At 41.5% G+C, this 16794-nt stretch overlaps 2 protein-coding genes across 3 annotated transcripts in view; one reads left to right on the top strand and one right to left on the bottom strand.

Annotated features, from left to right (window-relative positions):
* Positions 1 to 762: 762 nt before the first annotated feature.
* Positions 763 to 14019, top strand: ANXA7 (annexin A7). The gene is made up of 13 exons (XM_004174795.5): positions 763 to 897; positions 2401 to 2458; positions 5223 to 5439; positions 5757 to 5858; positions 7021 to 7061; positions 7325 to 7427; positions 7693 to 7787; positions 8450 to 8563; positions 9791 to 9961; positions 11420 to 11590; positions 11699 to 11774; positions 12997 to 13109; positions 13670 to 14019. The coding sequence occupies exons 2-13, from the start codon at positions 2402 to 2404 to the stop codon at positions 13790 to 13792; spliced, it is 1383 nt and encodes a 460-aa protein (XP_004174843.2). The 5' UTR covers positions 763 to 897; position 2401; the 3' UTR covers positions 13793 to 14019.
* Positions 10682 to 16794, bottom strand: part of PPP3CB (protein phosphatase 3 catalytic subunit beta) — a 47174-nt gene continuing 41061 nt past the window's right edge. Inside the window, exons 14-15 of one of the 2 annotated variants that reach the window (XR_003961203.4) lie at positions 16323 to 16394; positions 10682 to 11054 (exon numbers count right to left, since the gene is read on the bottom strand). The gene's annotated coding sequence lies outside the window, so the exon portion shown is untranslated. Of the gene's footprint in view, positions 16395 to 16794 lie in introns of both variants that reach the window. The other variant, XM_072931558.1, reaches the window with a different exon arrangement.

Raw genomic sequence — 16794 nt, 5'->3', positions numbered from 1 at the left:
TATCATAGGTGAGTCCTTCATAAATAAAAGTCTTGTTTGTCAGAATGCCTTATGAATAATTAACCATCAGGTAAAGAAAGGACCACATCTGTGTAATGTCTATTCAAAGTATAATATTAATAAACATTACAAAAGACAGAAACAAAACAGTAAGGGCACTCCCCATAATTACATACAAATAACTATAATTAAGATTTCTTTCTAGAAAAAATGTATGTAGTAGTCAGTCAATCTTACCTTTATGTCCTCTTGGGACTTAGATCCTGGTCTTCAGCAACTACAGCAAAAGGAGCAGCTCCTCCAGCTCCATGCAATTAGTTCTTTTATATTCTCTGCCTGTTGCATGCAGTTCCGGTGGCCTGGGTGACTTGATGGACTCCCTGCAGCTACTAAACAATGATCTTGATTTAAAGACGCATGTGTTACTGCATTACAGACTTGACTTAAACCTACACGCATCAGGGCTGAAATCATTGCAGTGGTGCTACGGGGAAACTGCAGTGTGGACTTTTCTCTCCCTTTCCTAGCGGATGGCAAAGCGCTCCTGTGGGACAGCATCTCCGGGCGCTTCCTGCGTGCCCGCTTCCCCTGTCACAACTCCACTGGCGAGTGGCTCTGCGTTTGTGGCACTTGTGCTGCGAGCTTACCTCCCGTCCGTCCCGAGAGACAACCGGGCACCTCACAGCTTTCCTTCAGCGAGCCGAGGCGAGCCTGCACGGGCAGCAAAGGGCTCTGCCTTGACAGGGCCCTCACCATCGGCACCGGGTGCGGTGCCCCTGCCGCGGGCCGGGCGGGGCGGGCTCGGTGCCGGGGGCGGGGCAGGCATCGCCGGCCGCACGGGCTCCATTTTGCGGTGTGGCTGCGGAGAGAGGCCGGAGGCTCCGCAGGTTCCCTCAGGTGAGGTGACTGGGGGGAGGGAGGAACGGCCGCCCGCCGCTCGCGTGCCCCTCGCCCCAGCGCCCGGCCCGGCCCCGCTCGCACCGCCCGAGGGCTCGGCCGCAGCCCCGGCTCTGCTCTCTCACTGCCCGAGGGCTCGGCCGCAGCCCCGGCTCTGCTCGCACGTCGCTCGGGGGCTCGGCCCCAGCCCCAGCCCCGGGCGGCGCTCCCGGAGCCGCGGCCGCTCGGGGCTCGGGGCTCGGGGCTCGGCAGGTGTCCGGCCGAGGGAGGTGCCGGCTGTCCCAGGGAGCCGCACTCCCGGCGGGGGCTGCCCTGGCGCTGTGGAGCGGGGACGCGGTCCTGTGGCCTCGGGAGAAGCAGACACCGGGATACTTGCCTCCGCCCGCAGCTCGCCGGAGGATTCGCCGGGCCGCGGCTGAGGGAGCGGGAGGAGCCTGGGGCGATGCGTGACTGCCCGGAGCGGAGCGGGGCCGCGCCAGGCGGGACCCTTAAAGGCGGCGGGAGCGGGCGCCGTGCTGCCGGCGGGGCCGGGCCGGGCCGGGGAGTCCTGGCGGCTGCGGCGGAGCACCGGGGAAGCTTCTCCGTGTTCAGCGGCTGAGCTGCCGCCCAAGGCACGGAGCGCGGCGCGCCGCTGATGTTTTACCGCGGGCCGGTGCCGCAGCTGACTCACATTCGGCCTCCGCCTTAACCCGCCCCGCGCCCATCCAGGACAGCGGGGGGAAACGAGAGTCTGACGGAAAAAAAAAAAAAAAAAATCTGTTGTTGTTTTGGCTCTAAAATTAGTTATGTCGAGCCACTGTTCAACTTGAGGATGCTTGTGCCAAATTTAAATTCCATTTTTCTTCCCCCTGTCATTAAAAGTTTCATAACCTGGCTAATGGTGTCGAATCTCCCTGCAACATGCAGGATGGGATGATCTCTATCCCCACTCCCCAAGACCCTCTGTTAAAAATGTGACTAAAAGAAACAGTCACTGTCAGGAAATAGGAATTTCCTCCACAAATGAAGTTATGCCGAGGGATGTTCAAGAACAGGGACCTGTTCTTCTCAAATTGCCATTTTACATGGGATAGCTCGGGTACTGCTCTTCTCCCAGGAACTACCCCTGTGAGCAGAGCAGTGCAGGATGACACATACAAGTGCTTGGTTGCAGTCCAGAAACCTGCATGGTTTCTGTCCTGCCAAAGGATCCAAACTCCCTCCTGCTGGCACCTCAGAGTATATTTTGTATTTCAAAGCTTTCTGGAAGTTTGAGCCTCTTACTATGCTTAAATGTCTGTCTGACTTTAAATAAGGGTGATAGTTAATTGACTATAATTACTATAAGTTGAAGATGCTTCCCTTCTGAATTCTGATTGCTATGGTCAGATGTAGGAGATAAAAAGAGGAAAAGTTCTGTGGATAAATTGCAGATTATTCAAGTAATAGATAATTAGTAAGCAAATACCTACTACAAACTCAGAGATAGTGCTTCACAGTGAAAATACCTTTTTTCTTCCCCAGAATGTCATACCCAGGTTATCCCCCTTCTGATGGCTACCCTGCTTTCCCAGGTTATCCTGTAAGTATGGCTCTTGAATGTGTTGCATTTCTATTGTGTGAATATCCCTTCTGACTCTGCTCCATGTATCTGTAAGTAGTAGCTAGTAGTAAATAGTAGTAGTCAGTTCAGGTACCCTGTTCTCTAGTGATTATGGTCTTTGTTTTCCTCTGTATATCTCTGGGGATGACTACAGCTGTCACACAAGAATTCCAAAAAAGAAATTTAGTTTTTTTAGTGATGCCCATTGTTCCAGAAAGGTCTTTGGTTTTGTTTTATTTTATCTTGTGAGTCTGGTTTTTTAAATACAGCTGTCTCATCTCAACAATTCTCTCATTTTTTTTTAAGTTTCTTCTGTAAACAGACGGCCCTTTACATGTAGGGTTAGAAGTAATCTCTGAACCAATCTGTACAAAATACTCACATAGCCATATCCCAGGATTTACAGAGATGTTAAAAAAGCTTTAGTGGTCACAGCCATCAGGAAGAACTTGGGACACTTCACTCAAGTAGCCCAGCTTTCATATAACACCAAGTAATTATTTTTCTGAGGATAGAGGACACTGTATCTTGACTACCCTATCCACAGGACTGTTCTACCTTCATGTCACAATTGAATGGACTAAAAATTTGAATGAAACTTAATGGAAGGCTGAAATGTATCAGGTATGGCTGATACTGCAGTCTTTTTGATATGCCTGCAATATTTTTCAAAGCTAGATTGATCTCTGTGTTTTTACGGCACTGATCATGGCACTCACAGCACTTTCATGGCACTTGTCATGCTGTAATTGTGGGAGTTTTACTGGTGTTCTATGCAGTACAGAACCAGACTTAGGCACGGATCTCAGCCCGAAAGCCTTTAAGATACTGAAAAGATACAAATACGTGCAAAATATAAATATACACATATAAGTACATGCAATAAATTCTCTCATGATTTTGCTTTACAACCTACCCTTACTTCATCTGAAAGATTAAAGTCAGTCAAATGAAAGACAAACATGTTAGAAACAAGATGATTAACTCTAGAATTTCTTTTCTTCCCTTAAGGTTCTGCTGAACCCTCATGATTTTAGCAGTAGTTTATTTTCAACTACATCTGAAAATATATTTTTTTCTTAGCTAGGATCTAAAAAATAGCCAGCTTCAATGAATTAATTTAAAAGACCTTTTAGACTTGAAGTCTCATTCCTAGTCTCATTGATGATGGCCAATGTGATAGCCAATTTAAAAAGCACATGTGAAATTGTTTTTTTCTGCAGCACTGGTAGTAATCTGAGCAGGGTTTTAGCATCCTAATTTTGGATTATTGAATCTAAATTCCAGTAAAATCTTTTTGTTGAGTCAGGCAGAGAAATGTTAGACTGTACCTCTGGGGAAAAGAATATTATATAGCCTGGGCACAGTAATTTGGGGGTAGAAATCTTGGGGCAGTCAAACCCAAGAACATTTGAGCTAGGCTTTTCTGCTCTGCACTTTATTCCTGTTTTCTGGAGTCAAGAATGAATGTGTACTATACGTAATGTGTGACTTGTATTTCCAAAGCTAGTCCTTAAAGATGATTCCCAGCAAGTGAATAATGGGTCCATCCATTATGCTTCATTATGAAGCTGATTTTGAATCCTGATTTCTAAGGTCATGTATAATGATTTTCACCTTACAGGGCTTTCCCTTAGAGATCCAGATCATTCAATATTTCTAATGTATCTTAATGCTAATAGCAACCTTTGTGGTATGGCTGGTAAATCATACATGTAGCAAAACAAATATTTAGCAGTTGGACTTGTTCTTTTTATTTAAAACCCATAATATGTGCTCAGTCTGATTCAGTGATCCACAATTAGTCATTGAATATCCATGCTTTATAACCTGGATTCCAAACTTCTTACCCTGTAACATTTAAAAATGTTTGTGCAAGAGAGGCAGAAGTTTCAAAGCTACTATACTCTTAAATGTCTTTTAACAGGGGGTGAGCTCCTAATTCTTCATAGAGAGCAAGCTGAACTGAGCTCACCTGCTCTTTCTATCCCTCTGTGGGATAGAAAGAGCAGCTTTCCAGTAAAGGACCAGGAGTCCCAGTGGCTGCCAAGTCGAATGTGGCTCAGCACTGCGAGTCCTCAGGGAGGAAGGCTAATGACACACCAGGCTTTAGCAATAGCACCTCTGCAATCCTGTGTCTGGTTGTGGCCTCTCAGTACAACAAAGACATAGACAAAGAGGAGCATGTGTAGGGAAAGCTGCTTGCCTGGAGAAGAGCAGGCTAAGCACAGATCTGTTCAGTTTTCTGCTGGGTGAGAAGGAGCAATAGAGACATTGGAGCCAGCTCTTGTCAGTGAAAGGGCAGCTAGCAAATACAGGTTGCAATTGCAATGGTTTGAGGAAAACATTTTTCTCTAGGAGAGTGGTCAAACCCTGGAACAGGGGCCCAGAGAGGCTGTGAATTTGTCATTCCTTGTATATACTGAAAACTTGACTATCAGGCCTTGCAAGAGCTCACCCAACTCCAAAGCTGGCCCTGCTCTGAGGGTGGATGGGATCACAGGCCATCCAGAGGTGACTTCCACCCTGCAGCACTTTCTGATTCCGTGTCAAGACAGGAGATGCATCAGAACACCCAACCAGGAGGACCCCATCCAGGCTTCAATGATTCTGCTGCTTCAAGCCCTACAGCTAATTGTATAATTCATGTTGTTATTATACACATGGACATTTTGGCAGCTTGGGAGTTTTTACTCTAATGTGCCGTTAACAGGCATACAGACATCCCATTTTTGTGTTCCAGCCAACAGGACAGGAGTCTGTCTATCCACCAGCTGGTCAGTATGCCTATCCTGCTGTTCCTGGAGGATTCCCTCCAGCAGGAGGAGGGACCTATCCTGCAGCACCACCGAATGCTGGGTTTCCAGGGGCAGCAGGGTATCCTGCCCCAGGAGGCTACCCTGCTTCAGGGGGCTTCCCTGGAGCTCCCCAGGCTGGAGGAATGCCACCTTATCCTGGAGGTAAGATCCGTTGTTAGAGAACCAGTCAGGAGTGATTTCCAGTGTAACCATTCCCTGTGCTCTTTAGAAGCAGTAAAGAAAAGCAGCTTTGTTCAGTGATAGCTTCAGGCAGCCAGCCAGGCTGCCATCCAGCAGTAAATACCTGCATTGCTGATGGCAGAGCCTTGGTGGTTCTGGGTCACTGCACACACATGGAAAAACTGGTCTCTTACATAGTTTTGTTTAATAAACTGGCTCCTGTTGTGTCAAGAAGTCAAGTACAAAATACTAAGTGTGCTGAAGTCTGTTTTGGTTTTTTTTTTCCCTGGCCCCTCCAGGCCCTGGCTTTGCTGTACCTCCCACTGGGCCTGGCTTTGGTGGCTATCCACAGCAGCCTCCTGCCCAAAGCTATGCTGGAGGTGGACCAGCACAAATTCCAGGTATGTCATATATAAGAAACTTCAAGCATCTATGATTAAACCAAGAGACTCCAGGATAGGCAGTAAGAAATTAAGCCCTTACCTTTATTACTTGTAGCTGTTGAGACTTGTATGCTGTGCACCTCCTGCCACCTTTCTTGACCAGGCTGCTGAAGGGCTGATGAGAACCATCTCTGTAGGTGCTAAATCCAAAGGGGATGGCTGTCCCTGAATAGGAGTCATGATGTAGTGGTTTAGGTGCTTACCCTTTTTCAAACTGCAAGTATCTGATGAGAACTGTGATCCACATTCAGTGAGTATCTAGCTGTTCTGTTAATCTCAAATGCATTTTTCAGATCAGTGTGTTCACAGTGATTCCTGACCCACTGGAGAAAGGGAAGGAGAATGCACACATTTGCTTAAAAGCAGTGCAGTGTTTGTATTGCTTTGAGTGGTCAATTGATATAGAGATGATTTTCTTTTAGAAAACCATATCCAGAGACTATAGCGATGATTTTCTGTTACTTTAGAGATGATTTTCTGTTACTTTAGAGATAATGTCTTGGAATGTATCAGTTGTGCTTTAAAGAAATTCTAAGCAGCAAAACCTATTTGTTTTATGATTGCTCTGTTAACTCTGGTACTAAGTTGCTATTAAAATGATAAGGGATGTGCATACATATTATGAATAAAAATAAAATTCCAGTACAAAAAATAGTTATAGCTTCTGTATTACCAGTGCTTTTGATCACAAAATGAGATTTCTTCAATCCTTTTTGCAGCAATGAATTCTGAATATTTATTGTTTACATGCTAGGCATTTTAAAATGTATATAATAGCTTTTAAAGAGAGAATGGAACACACAGTCTTCATTTCTTTGGGCTATCTTGGCTTCTGTCAAAAATAGCAGAATTTCATAAGGAGAGATGCTTCCAGTTCCCACAGCACCACTAAGTTTAGTATTTTTAGAATTGCCTTGCTAGTTTATGTACCAAAATGCATCTGTGATTGGTTCTTCCCATTATCCCTGAGGGAAGAAATTCAGTTACTGATTATGGTAGGTATCATTAGGAAAGAGGTTGTCTGCAGCGGTTGGTCTGACTTCATATTCAGATTAGATGGCATTTCCATAATAAGAGGAGACCTAATTAATTTCTCCTACCTGTTCCTTATTTTCACTAGGATTTCCTGGTGGACATGTACCATCTCCAATGCCTGGTATGGTATGTGCTGTTTTCTTTTCTATAATTAATCTTATGTGGCTTCTGTAGTTTTAATCTTTTTTAAGCTGATTTCCAAAGGTTTCAATTTTGTTCTGCATCAGGAGTTTCCTTCTGCCCTCAAAGTAATGTTGCCCTGATTCTGTGTTAGAGGAAAAAATGGAGAACTAACGGAGAACTCCTTCTGAAGTACTGATTGCAGAGTTGTGATTTTAATTTGATCTTTATTGTGTAGATATCTAGTTACACGTGGCTCTTATTTTCAGCCTGCTGCAGTGGTTCAGTGTACCCAGGGTACAATTCAAGCTGCGCCAAACTTCGATGCTGGAAGGGATGCAGAAATCCTACGCAAAGCTATGAAGGGTTTTGGTAAGTAAGAAATAGAAGCTTTAGTTCCTATTGATGTAACTTTTTAATGCCATTTTGTTGTTTTCTTCAGTGTTTATTTAATTATACTTCCCCCCAACAAGCTTTTCAAAATGGCTGGGGCTATTTAGTAGATGAAGTTACACAGAAAATTTGGTGGACTTAAGCTTATTATTAAGTAATTATGCCCAAATGAAACAGTATAAAATGCACAGTTTTGGAGGGACTATATTGCATTCTAACATGACATTGCCCTTCTGTTTCCAAGGAACTGATGAGCAGGCCATTATAAATGTTGTTGCTTACCGCTCCAACGATCAAAGGCAAAAAATCAAGACAGCTTTCAAGACTATGTATGGCAAGGTATGTTCACTAGTTCTTTGAATTAGGGAAAAAACCCAAACATTCAGCTGCTGCATTAACTGCCTGGTTGCATTTTAGTCCTGGGGAATGATTTGATCATTTTTAAAATGCACTTATTTTGGTTATATCCCTTATGTATTGGGAGAAATCTGGTATTTGATATAGGATTGTCTGGATACCTCACAGAAGGAGGGGTGGGGGAAGGCTGGAGGCTGTCTCTGTCTCTGACCACACAAGAAGCTTCTCTAATGCTTGACAGAAAATAATCAAGATTAAACTGCCCTTGTAGTAGTGTCTGAAACTACTGAGTTTTTTATGCATACAAACCAGCACTGAAATCTTCTTTTTCCCAAGAATAAAATAAATAAATAAATAAAATTCCAGGTTAATTTAATTTCTTCCCTGTCATTTTTGCAAACTAAAGTGAAATTTTGTAGTTGTGGCATTAGTGAGGAGATAGTGGAAAAGAGCTGAGTTGTCAGAGATTTGGACAGAGGGAAGTTCTTAATAAGAAATAAAACAAAGCTTCACAGGAAAAACAGCACAAAGTTAGAAAGGTAGAAATAAGCTATAGAAGTAAGTTCAATTTGATCTTTCTTCAGTATATGATCTATATATGCCTAACACTCTGCAAAGCCCTTTCTGTGCTTATAATTGAACAGGATTTAATTAAAGATCTGAAGTCCGAGTTAAGTGGTAATGTGGAAGAATTGATTCTAGCCCTCTTCATGCCTAGTACCTACTATGATGCCTGGAGTTTACATCATGCAATGAAGGTATGGTATTCCTGTGAAGGAAACAGTTTTAAACTATCTTAAAATGCTCATCTAAGAATACCTGGTCCCAGCATTGTTGAAAAATCCACTAGTGTCAAACAAATCCTGGGATTGCTGGGATTTTCTGCTGCAGCCCCCATTTCCAGACAGTTTCTGCAGGATTAGCCAGTTAGCCAGGGCAGATGTCCATTCAGTAGAGGAGGACGTGCTGCAGCACAGAACCTTGTTCTCTACCACTTGGGCATATTTTTTTGCTAGAACCTAGAAAGGGCCAGGGTGGTGTTAAAACCATAGCCATTGTTTAAACTATGTGCCTTCCCTTACTAGGAACAAACCTTTGTTACCGAAAGGTATTTTTGGATTATCCCTTTTTTTCCCGCAAGGAGACAATGAAAAAATGATTTCTTAAAGTCAGATGATGGGTGTATCTATTGAAATATAAAGACACCATTTAGAGATTAGGTGACCTAGTTGGTTTTAACTTTTAACTCAGGTAAACTGGTACATCCAGTTTACTGCAGTGTCTTGCTTGAGCTGCAGCAGCTAGCAAGTAGAAGTGTGTAACTCAATCCATGTTCTAGAGAACATGGAGCTTAAATGAAAATCTGCCTTTAATGGGGAATAGCCACTCAACCATTTTCCAAAATTCATAATATAAGATTACCTAGAAGTCTCATGCATCTCGTCTCCTATCTAATCCTTCCCTGAATTGAGATGCTCATGCCAGTAAGTTCCCTCTGTACACAGAAATCACAATTAACTTTTATTCTGGGGAGAGGGAAGCATCTATTAAAAGTTCCACATTGTGGAAGCAGCCATATTTGGATAGGGAATACACTTGTGTACAGACCAAAACAGAATTTACATGTGTACCTTTGACTTTAATGATTATTATAAGGCTTTACCTTCCTTTGGTAAATTTCCAGATTAAGGCTGCCAAAGAATTTCCTTCCTAAACCATTTTCCATTTCACTTCGGCCAGTGTCACTGATGTGGATGTATAGTTTTGGGGTTTTTCTCTGAACTGATGCAGAGTGGCATGTTTGAGGAATGTTCATTCCATTTTAAGTATACAGTTGACTTAGTGCTTTCACACTGCGGGGATACTGTTCTTACAGTCTGGATAGTATTAAATTTTGAAGTACCAGATGACTGCTTTATTTCACAGTTGAAGGAAACTGCATAGATCGTGCTCTGTAGTTATGCCTTTGTTTTCTTTGCCTACAGGGAGCAGGCACTCAGGAGAGTGTGTTGATTGAGATCCTTTGCACAAGGACAAACCAGGAGATTCGTGAAATAGTGAACTGCTATAAATCAGAATTTGGAAGGGACCTTGAACAAGACATCAGATCAGACACTTCAGGACACTTTGAACGATTACTTATATCTATGTGCCAAGTGAGCTTTAATTTCCTTTTTTTTTTTTTTTTAATAAGATAACATCTGATGTGTTTAGTCATAATGGCTCCACAAATAGCCTGTGTGTGCTTAGTAAGAGGCAGTTTTTAAGAAATAAGACCATGGTAATTAATTTTTTCCTTATGGTATGACACTTCAGTCCCTCCTCATGAGATACTTCTTATCCATTATGAATTCTTTGACTTAATTTAGCACCCTCAATTAGTATCAGAACTTAAGAGAAAATATTGTGCAGATGCAACCAAGTGGTTCCCTAAAACAGTGCTCTACACAGCTGTTAGAGCAACATAGTTTTTATTTTTTCCATATGTTAACAAAGTAATCTGGGTGAAGCAGATTGGGTAACCTCTGTGGTATGCAGAATGCCTGTGAGAATCCCTACAAACAAGATAAGACATGCCACAGGGCAAAACCTCCCCCACCAAGTTACTCCATAACCTGCCTTCCCTTTACATCACCAGCGTTAGGGAGGTGCTGCTGTTGAACTCAGTGGCCACTGGAGCTTTCTTATCCCATATCATTTACTAGGGCTCATTTTGTATTGAAGAATAGTAACTTGCAATTACTCATATTTAGGAAGAAATTTGTAACTAATGCAACTTCCCACATTTCTCTGATCAATTTGCCTATTTCTGTTAAAATTTCTATGACATTTCTCTATCTATTTGGTTGAAGTCAAAATCCACAAGAAAGCAAACCTGGGGAAGCTCATGCTGCTAATTTTTATTTTGATAAATCCAGTAGTTTACAATAACTGACAACCACATCGTTTAAATAGTATATTAATCTCTATAGATACAACAGTATTGGAGAGAACGTATTCAGCCTACTCAGCCAGTATGTTTAGCAGTATCCATCCATGCACTGGGCAGCAAAATGCTAAAACAACCACCAAAGCACATAGACTGTCATATAAGCCCTACTGACACAAATGTAGTAAGTGTTTTCTAAAGGTATTTTTACTTGAAATAAGCAACTTCTAAATAAAATAGGAGGGAAACCTGAGATATTTCAGGTGTGCATATTCAGTAAAATAATTAGTTGGTTGGGAAGAGTCTTTGCAACTTGAAGCCTAGAAACAAACAAATCAAGAGAAAACTTGCATTATTAAGTAAAATACAGAATTAAGTACAGTACTTAATTAGAAGTATGAGATGGCTTGTAGAGGTGAAGTTATCTGAGTCAGTGTATCTGCAGTTTAAAGCATGTCCTAGAGATAGAGTTCTGAGCCACTTTTGTATTTACATCCTGTAAAGAATATTAAACCAAAGAGAACTTGTAAAGCAATGTAATGTATTTCAAACTACTTCTCTTTCTGTTTCAAGCTTTGAAATATATGCTTCAAGATACATGCTTCAGTCTATGTACACTGCAAGCAAGTTAAAGCACAGCTTTCTCTGTGAAATTTCATTTGAGATCTGTTGTCTTTGCATTAAGGGTAATCGTGATGAGAATCAAACTGTGGATTATCAAAAAGCTCAAGAAGATGCTCAGCGTCTGTACCAAGCGGGTGAAGGAAGACTTGGGACTGATGAATCTTGCTTTAATATGGTTCTGGCAAGCAGAAGCTTTCCCCAGCTGAAAGCAACAGTTGAGGCATACTCCAGGGTAGGAGGTCTTCACTGATTTCAAATAAGCTTGGTCAATGCATTTTAAATTAAGGTTCCAGTTGCTACTGTATTTCATCATCCACATATTAATCTCATTTATTTGCAGATTGCTAATCGTGACTTATTAAGCAGCATTGATAGAGAATTTTCTGGAAATGTGGAACGTGGTTTGAAGACTATTGGTAAGTTATGTGTTCTTCCCTCCCCCATTATCCTTTAGGAATTAAACTTAAATGTAACCAAAGAAAAATCCAGTTCAGCACTGGCCATATGGCAAATGATCACATAATCAGAGACTCTGCTAGAACAGGAAAAGCTTCAACTATTTAAATGATTCATCTTGCAGTTAAGTAAAGAAAATAAACAACCATAATGAAGTCAGTTTCAAATAAGAAAGGCCACATGGAAGCTACTTGTCACTTGTCTGGGAAGGCAGGCAAGTGCTCAGAATCAAGGGTCACTGGTTAGTGCTTGTAGCTGTGTAATTCAGAGTTCTGCAAAAGGGGGTACCAGTGTCACAGAGCCGTGACTGGGTGTGCAGCTCCTTAGCAAAGACATCTGAGCCACCCACACTGATAACCTCAGAGCCAACATGAACCTACTGAAGGCACAGTTCCTTTTCCATCCCTTCCCTACCACCATCTACCCAAAAAAAGCTCAGCTGTGGCTAAGGACAAGCTTCACAAAATGGAAGACGTTTTCAATTCATTTTTTCCTACTGATTTGTTACAATACAGCAGTTCAACACAATTCAGCACAATTAACTGATGGTGAAAATCAGTAATATTTAGTAAGAAATCTGGAGACACCAGTCATATAAGTGCTTACCCAAATGACAGCAATTCTGTAGCCGTAATCGATAAGCAAAAACTTCTAGAATTTATTCTACTCAAGAGTTTAATAGGAAAAATTCAGGACTGAGAATCAGGTAGAAGAATAGTGGCTTGTCTCTGAGTATGAACAATCTACCTGAAACAAGATCTATTCTGTAACTACAAGAGTTGCAGAACTACTAGAGAACCTTCTACATTTGTACTTTTCCTAGTGAGATTCTAGCAGTGGAACATGAATAAAATACCTTGTGTCCCAATACCAGCTATTCCAGGGGAAGAACTGTTTTTGAATTACCTGTTTGAGAATTAAGATTTCAGAGAGTTCTGAAAAGCACTTCTAGAGGAGTTAACTGCTACTAACTTTAAGTTTTTGTGTGAAAGGATAACTCAATTGATCAACTTGAAAATAAGTTTAGCTCTATAAACAAGTCCCATTATTCACAGTAACTGGATCTTCACTAAGAATGACCTCTAGCTGTCTACAGCAAAAATCCTGACAAGCTGATCCTGCCAAGTATCACTATATAGGCTACATTACTGGAACTAATCCTAACAATATACTTTATTGCAGTGCAATGTGCTTTAAATCGCCCAGCCTTTTTTGCAGAAAGACTTTATTATTCTATGAAAGGAGCTGGCACAGATGATTCTACCCTCATCAGAATTGTAGTCACTCGCAGTGAGGTAAGAAATTCTGTCCTGTGTACCAGTCATGTGCAGAAAAAAAACATCTACCCAAACCAGCTTGTCACTTAGTCCTCCTTTCACAGGTGTAAAATCATGTACTGCATGAAGCTTTTATGGGGCTCACATTTAGATGCACGTGTTAGTTAGTTTTGAAGCCAGTTTTTACTGACTTTAAATAATAGTTATCACTGGCTTAATTAAATAATAATTTAATTAACTCTGCCTAGATTGCAGTAACTGCTTGTTTTCCTTTTTAACTGTTGTTGCCCATCTTTGTAGCAAGTGAGCACCTCCAGGTGAGAAGTTCACCTGTTCAGAGTTAGGACAGCACAATCTTAACAAAGCATGGAACAACTGCTGCTGCACTCTGCTTTGGGAGCTGCCCCTCTATCCTTGGAGGGACCAGCTGGCTTGTCCACTGCACAGGGTTAATCACTGCACATCTCACCCTTGGCATGTGTTCTCTAGTTCACAAGAGAGGAGGTGTGGGGTGACTGTCTAGGGTTTAAATCATACACTGTGGTTGAGTTTTCTACTTTTTTTTTGTCTTTGCATAGATTGACCTTGTGCAAATTAAACAGATGTTCACACAGATGTATCAGAAGACACTGGCTACAATGATAGCAAGTGATACAAGCGGTGATTACCGGCAGTTGCTGCTGGCAATTGTTGGGCAATAGAAGAGGATTATCTGGTTTTTTGGTTTGTTTTTTTTTTTGAAACAAACTGAAGGACATGAAACATGCTTTAAGTAGATACTAACTATCCCTGTAAAAGAATAATTTTAAAGGTTGCCTAATCAAATATGCCTTCTTGATGATTCAGTAATCTTTTTGCACTTACAATGCCTTAATTGACAGCACATAATATTCTTTATTGTATAATAAAAGATGTATCTTGTCTATTAGACCCTAAGCCTTAGTCTTTTTGACCCAGACAAAACCACTTCCTCTCTACTGGATTCCTGCATGCATCTCTGTGGGAGTCAACTGTTTCAGCCAAATTAATCTCCAGCACTCAACAAGTTTCCTGAAATACCTAAACTGCTGAACATACTGTAGAAGACAAAGCCTGAGGCTGTGATGTCAAGCATTTTACACCCAGTCCCTTTTTAATGTGTTTCCATCATAATGTTGAAAAACATGCAAGTCACAAAACACTGACTGTTTAGGGGCCTTGGCAGAATCTGACTGTACACACCTATTAAATTCTTTAAATTCATGGTTAAGTGTAATGGTATCTAAGGCAGCAATGAAAAGGAGAAATCATCTTGGATATGATTCTGAAGTCTGTCCTTGTAAAGGAGTGGGTTATACAGCAGCTGATCAAGCAGTAAAAAAGCATTTATTTAATGCTAACCTGTAAATCCAACCCAAAGCAGTTGTGACCTACGCAATATAAATGGCTTTGTGGATGTTTTCAAAGGATTTAAAGAGAAAAACTTTGAACAGCACATTTGTTTTTTTTAGAAAGCTGCAATGAATCTGTCCCCAACCGTAACTCCCCAGCGGTAATAAGCAGTGTGTTCCTTCAGCAATGCTTTAACAAGTAACAATTGTATTATAGGACACCCTCACACAAACAGCACAAACCTAGTTCTAGTATCATCAGACAAAAGCCACTAGGGCTGGTAGAGCTGGTTCCAAGATGACAAACCTTTCAATCTGCACAGCATGAACATAGAGGTTTTGCACAGCAACAACAGATTATCAAGTGTATCATACAAAAAAAGCTTATGTATTTTACTTATATCAGTGGTCTGCAACCTAAAGCTGATTTTAGACTATAAACTTTTTCTGATACTGACTGAGAAATACAGTTCAGCTGGGTCAAATTAATTATTTCAAATACAAATTGGATGGAATATGATTTGGAGAGACTAGAAGACATTCTACTCTGCACTACTTTGTTCATCCTTAGTGCAATTATCTACTGAGATAGATTTACATGTGTGTATATAGATAGCTATCTGTCAATAGCTTTCTAAGCTTAAACAAGATTCTTAAAAGCTTTGGTTCTCATTAATTTCTTTTTCTTGCTGAACAAACTTCCTTACGTATGAAGCACCTTAACACTTAATAATTAAAGCATATTATTGCATATGTGTCTTTTAATGTGAACAGAAATCCCTACCAATTCACTTGTCATTCAAAGCAGAATATTGATTAAATCTGGCTCATACATACTACCACAAGAAAATGAAGTGATGAGTAGGCTTCTATGGTCTATTCTATGTGAATGCAAAATATTTACCTGTTTTATGGCAAAAAATATTTTCATTACATGCTAACAACAAAGAATTGTTAAATGGGTAGCAAGAATTGAATGATTGACAATAAAATTTTAGCAAAAAATAGGCAAGGAAAGACTGAACAGATACTGTCTATCCTGCCTCTGAAAAAGCCTTAATTTTCTACCTAACTTATGTAATAGTGCTTTCAGATTAAACATTAGAAAAAAAGCAAGCTGTTAGAGGGTCTGCCCTCCAAAAGCGTTCAGACTCACACCTGAAGAGACCTCCCTTTCTAAGAGAGAAACAGCCTCAATCCCAACCATCTGGCTTTTTGAAAGGGGGCCAATCCTCACAATTCAGGAAATAAGACTAGAGGAACTTTTCCATTTCACAATTTAATAAGCTTTGAAAAGAAACCTGTTTCATACTATAATTTTTGGAGGTGAAGGTGTTTGTTTGCCATTGAACTGGATATAGGTAGGTTGTGAACTCGGCTGCTCTTCCCTATTTGGCTCAGCAAATGGCAGCACATTCCCTGACAGCACAAGGCCCTGATGGAAAATAACCCCCAAAACCTGACCCAGCTCGGTCTGTACTTCTGCTTCTCAGTTCCACCAACACACAGCTGCACTCCTTGGGGCAGTCACAGACCCCAGCCCACCTCTGAATCTTCTCTGATGTTGCCCTCCAGGTAAGCACACCACAGATGATGGTCCCACCCCCCTCAGCTCAGGGAGGAAGTGACCCACACATGTCTGCTGAGCCCAGGGCAGGGCAAGGAGGCACTGACCACTCCAGTTCAAATCAGGAACCTGCCATGCCTCTCACAGCTTTCTCTGCCTGTCTCCTTTGGCTATAAAAGCCAAGCCTTCTCCCCTCCTTATCCAAGAACAGACTAAGGACATATAGGTGACTTGTTTTTTTCTTCCCCTCCTTAAAATGCTGAAAGCATTAAACAAGTAATGCAAACTACTTACAGTTTTCTGGGAGTAAGGAAATCATTTCTTCTCCCAAACAATATAAGAATTAGAGATGACTCCAGACTCCACCTTACAGAAACACAGAAAATGAGTGCCTACTTTACAAACAGGAACACCCCCAGACACAACCCTGTTACCTGACTACTTGCCTAAAAGGTGACAGGAGACACAGCATGAGAAATCAGGCCAACAACTACCCAGTGTATTTTCCTTTACTGCAGATCTGCCTTCATATCTGGCAAAAACTACTTCAGACAATGGATACTGCAGGGGAATCCTTACAGCAGCAAAACAGATACTGCAAGGGGATCCTCAAGGAAGTGAACATCATTGCTGCTGGGCACTTAGTGCCATACAAGTATCAGAACCAGTTCTCCCCAGTTAGAGTGAGGTCTTTCCACACAAGGATTGTATCTGTATTTTCTTTATATACACAATTCCAGCTACTTGAAATCCTCATCACAACCAA

The sequence above is a fragment of the Taeniopygia guttata genome, chromosome 6 (assembly GCF_048771995.1).
Source record: "Taeniopygia guttata chromosome 6, bTaeGut7.mat, whole genome shotgun sequence".
Lineage (NCBI taxonomy): Eukaryota > Metazoa > Chordata > Aves > Passeriformes > Estrildidae > Taeniopygia > Taeniopygia guttata.
This window is presented reverse-complemented; position numbering and strand designations above follow the sequence as displayed.